The sequence below is a fragment of the Amblyomma americanum genome, chromosome 3 (assembly GCF_052857255.1).
Source record: "Amblyomma americanum isolate KBUSLIRL-KWMA chromosome 3, ASM5285725v1, whole genome shotgun sequence".
Lineage (NCBI taxonomy): Eukaryota > Metazoa > Arthropoda > Arachnida > Ixodida > Ixodidae > Amblyomma > Amblyomma americanum.
Genome location: NC_135499.1, coordinates 172,931,742 through 172,939,155, shown reverse-complemented (window position 1 = coordinate 172,939,155; position 7,414 = coordinate 172,931,742). Strand labels below are relative to the sequence as shown.

Here is a 7,414-nt window from a genome sequence, read left to right as displayed (position 1 = left end):
AAAAAAGAGAAAAACCTACAGTATAACTTTCATTAGAATATGATAACCCCGAAAACGTTCGGAGCCGCTTTTAATGCTGAGAGTAGATCTCATGACAGTTCTATGGATACTGAACTGAGAGATCAGAATGGCTGCAGAAGTGCAAGCAGTGCAACTTCAGTTTCATTGCATTAAGTTGGTTATCTTCTACAACTGCCATGTCCCTGAAAACGATACTCTTTGCAAGACCTCCAAGCGCAAACAATGTCCTCAAGCTCAGGAGCCCAAGACACATCAGGATAGTAAAGCTCACATGTTACGCTTTGATGCCCTCTGTAAAGTACCCTGTCATGCTAGTTCATGACAGGGTACTTCATGCATTTACCATGACAGTTTGCATTGTACTGCACAACACTGAATGAGCGAAAACAAACACCATGACTGAGGAATAACATTTTATTTGACATTCAAATTTAAGAGCACTACACATTGCAAAAAAAGGACACTAAAACTAAGCTCACACACATAGGACACCATAAAGTGCATTTATCAAGTGGCAAGTCACTGAGGCTTCCAGAGAATCAATAACAAAGTAACACATTCCTGCATAGCTGAAGCGTTTCAATACATTATAAGCAAATATTTAATTTCATTTCAATATGCAACAAATGTCACAAGTAAACGAACAAATCATAAAAGGAAAGCTAGAAGATCCATGCCTTTTGTACTAACACTCTTCTTTACACCACAATGCTGAAGATGGAACCTGCGCTTGTGCTCATGCCTCTCACAAATCGTGCTCATCTCCTCCCTTGCATTTCCATAGATTGGCTACAGGGCAGACACTGCAATGCTGCTCCTCGGACTTGTCTGTCAAGATAGGATGAAGTGCATATGAGCACAGGTGCTCCCATAAGTACCAGGTGCACAAGGTTAATCCACAGCAGTTGCCACTGTGTAGACAAAGAGCATCCTGGGTGCGTTCTACATGGGCCCTAGATACAGTCTCTACTTGTATGATCATGGCTGTTTTGCACTTGAAGTGCAGTGAACAGGCCTTAAAGGAGCAAATGATTTGTTTTGTTAAAAGCAAATTCAAACTAAACAATGTAGTAAGCACAATTCCTACAGCAAGGTCAAAATAACTGGTCCAATTTTATTTTTCTTGTATTCATCTTGAACGGCAGGAGGCACAGGTTGTGCACTGTAATGCTCTGCACACATGAATGGCTCATATATATGAGTGCCTATTACCCCTGTTGCACCAGATGATTCAAATTCATTCAAAGTGAATGAATGATATACTGAATAAGCTGCCCTTTCAGTGCTACACGGCCAAAAATGTAATTGCAGGAAAAAAAATACAACTGGTAAAGTAAAAAGGTATGTGTGCAAAGTGTCAGAAATTTTAATTTAATGGCAAATACTGTAAGGTCATTTTATATGAATTTATAAGCAGTAATTCAGTTTCACAATACGACTTCAGTGATACCTATACACCGTAAGTCAAGCAAGAATTTAACAAAGGTAAACAAATGCAGCAGAGCAGAGCTGCAGCCCTAAGTTTGTTTGGGACTGGAATCTCCAAAGGGAATGCCTCTGCTTAAAGGGACACTGAGGACTACATCATACTATTAATGTTCTCCAAGAATTTATTCTCTGGGTCTTTCCAGCTGCACTGATGTTGGCCCAGCAGCCATATGACTCATTTAGTGACGAGAAAATTGGATTTAAAAATCTTCCCACAGTGGATTCAAACTCATAACATCCTTAACAAAAAGGACAAACTGCCGTATTTTTGATATGAATGGCAGGATGATGGTGACGGCAGTGGTGGTGGTGGTGCTAATAACTTTATTTTGATGAACAACATTTTAGATTGTAGAGAGTCAGTGAGGTCCTCAGTCCAAGACCCATTGGAGACTGCTGCGGCTCGAGCCCTGATGACCAGGATCCTCTGGACAGCGCCTCCTCCCACTGCTCATGTTGGGTTTGGTATTGCTGGTACTGATTTGCTTCTATGACAAGCCCAAACTATGTCGCATAGACTTGGGTGTTCTCCGCAGACTGGGCATATTTCCCCGTATATCATTGGATGTATCTTGTGCATTAAACTAAGGTGCGGAAAGGTGTTTGTCTGCATCTGATTGAGATTTCTTCTTTTGTCAATGACTCATCTGGTTGTGGGTATTTCCTTCCGTTAATCTGCAATCAGGTGCGCTCAGCAATCAGGCTGACCAGGCGTGCTTCTACAGTTTCCAATGCTCATTATGAATGCCCAAGGCCTCCAACTTCATGTTTGCCGTGCTGGGGACAGCCATAGCCTCTGTTTGTAAGCTTTCTCGATTAGTGCATTTATTTTCTCTGGTTCTTTCTGCTTAAGGATGGTAAATGGCATGTGATATAATATCCTGCTGATGATGAGTGCCTGTGCCTGCATTAAGCTAGCATGTCTCTCATCCCATGCCCCGTTTGGTATTCTCTTTATCGTGCTTAGTATCTGGGTGGTAGTTAATTCAGATTCTGTAGTTTTTGTAAGCCATTACAATCTTCCTGTACAGAAAAGCCCGGATATATTGAACCCAGATAGTTCCAACTATTGGCTGTGCCGAAGACAGAGATTATCCCTTTGTACATCCTGTGAAAACTATGGGAAAGTCTTACCGCACACTGAACTGCAATTTCGCCAGTCATTCAATATATTGAACTGCATGCCACACCGCTGCAAGTGGTGCTTCTCCTAACGGCGCTCTTTGATCCCTTAACACTTGCAGAGAGACTGGTCGGCTGCCTAGCCTTGGGCACCTGCTGGATGTGCTGCAGCTGTGAAGCAGCATGACAAGGTGAACATGGGGTGTGTCTATAGTAGGATACAACTTAAAAAAACAGCAGTTGTTAACACTGGGCCACGGTCCGCGGCGTACTATATTACTCCGCTAGCCAATCACAAAAGTGAACGAAATCAGCTTTTTAATATTGGACTTTATTAAACAAGCCAGGAATCAAAATTCTAGAGCTCATAACTTTTTTCTCATGGTTAGCTTCTTGTTTAGGTGACAAGAGAAGTTTTTACAATGGCCTACATTTTTGTCGTGGAGGAATTCTGTGCGCCGGTCCTGAATGTGGGAGGAGCTTCACTGCAGACTTAAGTTGTATAATAGTGCCATTCAGTCTCTTGTGTCCATCTTTCATGTCACATCGCTGTCATGAGGAGAAACCACCCTAACTAAAGGCTAGTGCGGCCCTCGCGTGGCATGCTTCACCGCCTAGGGTTTTGCAGAAACCAACAGTACCTTAGTTTTAATGAGCGATTATTCTATCTGCAGTGTACTGGTAAAAGGATCAGACATCATATGGTAGGTAGTGGCTAGTTCCAAACCACTGTCCACAACAGATTCAATGCGAAGCGGGTTAGACCAAAGATAATTAGACTTAGCAATGCCAAGAGAGTGGTGCACTGACAGCACGCCGGCGGATGGCATGTCGTTGCAAGAAAAGCATCACTAGTGGCTGTAATGTATTCTCGCTTCTACGTTGCAGATAAGCTCATCTAATAGCACTTTTTATGTATCGAATTAGCAATATATCCGACTATTTCTTCTTTCTTCAAGTTTGATATATCCAGGTTCGACTGTGTTTGGAGGCCTAGGATTCTAGTCTTGGGCACAATCTATCAGAATCTGTGCCCCAAAATCAGTGCCAATGCAAGCATTTTACTTGCTGAATTGGCCAGGGATGGTGACAGATGTATTTTGTTTTCTGGCCTTTTCCAGCTAATAAAAGCTTCATTTTTCAGTGGGAGTGGTCTCTTTGTGATTAACATGGTACCCTACTTCCATATGTCCTCAGTGTCCCTCTAGCAAGCAGACCTGCCACAAACATGCTCAAATATTGAGTGGGTATGATTACTGCATCCAAGCAACTGTTGAGAGAATCAAGTATAAAATGCAGGAAAGACGGATTACCTTTGTACGGTATTTATTTTCACTGCTGAACTGGGCTGGAGATTAGAATTCCGTTCAAGATCCAATAAGTTTCCCAAACCCATTCGATCACAGATGCCATGCAAACCAACATTAAAATTTTGCATGCGGTAGCTAACTGATGATGTTACAAACTAATGAAATTTCAGTCTACCGCTATTAAATCTCTGAGCGTAACAGGGGCATTACCCTACTACTGCTGATTCTAGGGCATTGCCAAAAGTTGGCAAACATTAATTTACAGCTAACATCTGTTGATTGGAAAACCAGCTCATTGAAAATTTATGAGCACTACCACAGGGGAAACCAAGATTTCTCGAAATCTGTAGGTTACGCTGCCTGCACTGCACCAGAGGTATAACTCACTGGCATACTAAAGCTTCCTGCTGCAGAGGAGAAGACCACTCTGCTGCAGCGAGGCACAACTGCCCTTGATGAAATATATCCACACTGCAGTGAGGAAGCACAGCATTTTCAAGTCATCGACAATCAGTGTTGACAAGCCCCCAAATAAGGTTAAAGTATTGATCCTTACAGATTGGGTGATCAGAGTTATTTCGTGTTTAACTGTCCTTGGGTTTAACACTACGTAATAGCTTTTCATTTCTGTTCCATTTACAAAAACAATGTTCCAGTTACCAAAAAACTACCGGAAAACGCAGGTCCCTGGCAAAAGTTGCATAAGAAGCCCCATTCCTTGAAAAATTTTGTTCATAAAGACCCCACTGCAAGGTACACATCTACTCCACAACAGTTTACTACTGTGCTACCGTCTATCCACGCATAGATGACACAGAGGTATATACAAATCAACATAGCTGCGCTACCATTTCAAACAACACCCAGGCAGATGGGTATAATGTGCTCAAAGGGCAGCCCCAACTGGTTTCCATAATTTCTGCTGTACACTGCAAGAAAAGTAATGCAACCAAGCGTGCCTATCTCCTCAGAAAAGTGCCCACTATGTCAAATCATGCCAAGTAGCAAGCTGTTTATACAGGATGCCACGCATTTTCCTGTCCTAGTGACAGAAAAGCAGGCTGACTGCACAGGTGTGCTCTCACCTGCTATGACCATCAAGGGTTAGGCCTTTTCTTGTATATCCTTGCCATTAATGGTCAGCATGCCCTCAGCACTACTGACAAACTGAACTAATGAACAGCTTTGTAATACTGCACCTAATGCCTTTGCAGTAAATTTAATCAGCCTTTTCAATTGTGCTCCACTGTCGAAATTTTTTATATATATTTAAACTTATTTACCAAGCATTTCGAAAACTAACTGCTCCACCTCTGAGAAGTGCGTCATAATATAAAACATGGACCAACCCAAAATTGATGGAACAAGTGCTGGAGCTGCCATTTGCTTTGTATGTACAACTGTCCCATTGTCGCAAAGGGCATGACTGGTGATGAAGACCCTGTACAGTGCTTGCAGAACATACACAGAGTTTATGCATAAGCAATGTGCCCAATAGACTATTGCACTAGCTCTCAAGTTCATAAACTACTGAATACTGGTCTTACTACCACCTAGTATACTTATATAAATAACCACACTGCAGCAATGTCATGAACACATTGCGTGGCATGCAGTTACAGGCAACAAATTCATCCATGCAACTTATAGGTTGACTCTTGATGTCCTGGGGCAATACCTTACGGGCCACTGTCAGCCAAGGGCAGTTCATTGCAATCCAGTTGTAATCCAAAGGGCGATCTCAGGTAATCCAAAGTAATCCAATGTCTTTTCCTTTGGATGTTGCAGGTGTTCATAACACCAGCCAAAGAGATAGTAATCCACAAGAGGAGATTCGTGCTGAATTCTTGAAGCTCACACACACACACACATATGCACACATACACACACAATGCAGAGTATATCCACAGGGCTTCCATCTCACACCCCAAGGTTAACACTATCATTCACACAGGGAAACAAGGCTTCACCGTAATCCGAGTTGTAGAACAGGATGTGGTTATCAATATCCAAAAGGCAAACCAAGCATGGTATCCAGGTGACTGCATTTCTGCAGATATCCAAAAATCCAACAGGTAGTCTTCTTGAACATAACACTACAGTGTCTCACAGGCACATATTCACACAGTAAACTCCAAGCTGACGCCATTTTCACTGAAGTCAGCAAATCTGTAGCTCGTAAGACTAGAGACATGCCTCACAGCACTCACATCCCCTTAGAGTGGCTGTTGGCAACCGGGCACTGCCAACAAGCTCACACTCTATGGACACTGTTATTGGTGGAGTTGCGAGGGGGCACATTCTTGATCACTATCCTGGTGTGAAATGCATTGGGATCAGGGTTAATGCACGTCAGATTGGCACTCTTGAGAAAGCTCTTGCTGTTGCCACGATGATGGTGGTGGTGATGGTGCGTGGATGAGGAAGTAGGTGGAGTGGCTGGCAGCTTGTGGAAGAGTGGCATGGGGGTGGGAGCACTGTACGTCGGAGGAGGAGAAGGCCGCTTGGTCACTAAAGGCAGGGGCAAGACTGTGGGCAGCGGGAGAGGAGGGCGGCCCCTTGGACGACGAGGCGGCTCCTGGGGTGGGGCAGCACCACGATGCGAGACAGACAAGTCAAGCGGCCGCGTGTCTTCTTCGCTGCGTGAAAGGCTAGGTGGTGGCAGTGGGGCACAAGGTGGGGTCCTGGGGTGGGCAGGTGGCGGTGGTGGTTGAGGCTTCCGCGGGCTGGAGACAGTCTTCGGCATGTTGTGCTTGGCTGCTTCTGGCAGTGATGCACCATCAGACTTTTGTAGCGGGGAGCTGGCTAGTTTTCTGCATACACTCTCAACCTCCACAACATCGTCGCAGCCATCCAGCTTGAGCTTTTTGTTGGGGCTGTTGCTGTCCTCTACAGGTGGGCGGGACCACTGAGTCCGTTTCTCTGGTTTCTCGGGCGATTTGCGCTTTGACTGGTGTCTGTCGACATCACGCTGCTCCTTGCGCTTTGATTTCTTCCCAGAAGGAGGTGACTTGTCTTGTCCATTCTGAGGTGATGACAAGGCCTGACCCAAATTTGGTGCCACCTCCTTGGTGTGGATCAGTATCTTGTGGCTGTTTTTGTCCAGTGTACTTATGGTAATCTTTGGGAGCGGTGGTGGCGACTGGGCCTCTGCTGGCGGCTCTGATGCCTTCTGTCGCTGTGGACTTGTAGACTGCACCAAAGCTACGGCCTTCGGGCTTCCTGGTGCTGTTGATTCTTCCTCCACAGTAGTTTTCCTGTATAGAACCAATTGAGGCAATTAAGCATCATGGTATCAAGGCAACACAAAAAGCAAAATTGATAAGCAAAATATAATACTTGAGCATGAACAATAACCAATTATATACTGCTGATGAGCAAGATACATGGAGTCTGAGCCATGAAACATGCCTTCCTCTTTTGTTCAGGCACAATTTAATGGTTTAGCAAGGACACATAAGTAGTGGCATGTA

At 44.2% G+C, this 7,414-nt stretch overlaps 1 protein-coding gene across 1 annotated transcript in view; it reads right to left on the bottom strand.

Moving 5' to 3' along the window:
* Nucleotides 1-421: 421 nt before the first annotated feature.
* The window catches only part of LOC144125440 (uncharacterized), a 71,904-nt gene continuing 64,911 nt past the window's right edge, over nt 422-7,414 (bottom strand). The window contains exon 11 of the mRNA XM_077658809.1: nt 422-7,198. Within this exon, the coding sequence (XP_077514935.1) occupies nt 6,196-7,198 (1,003 nt within the window). The 3' untranslated portion in view covers nt 422-6,195. The remainder of the gene's footprint in view (nt 7,199-7,414) is intronic.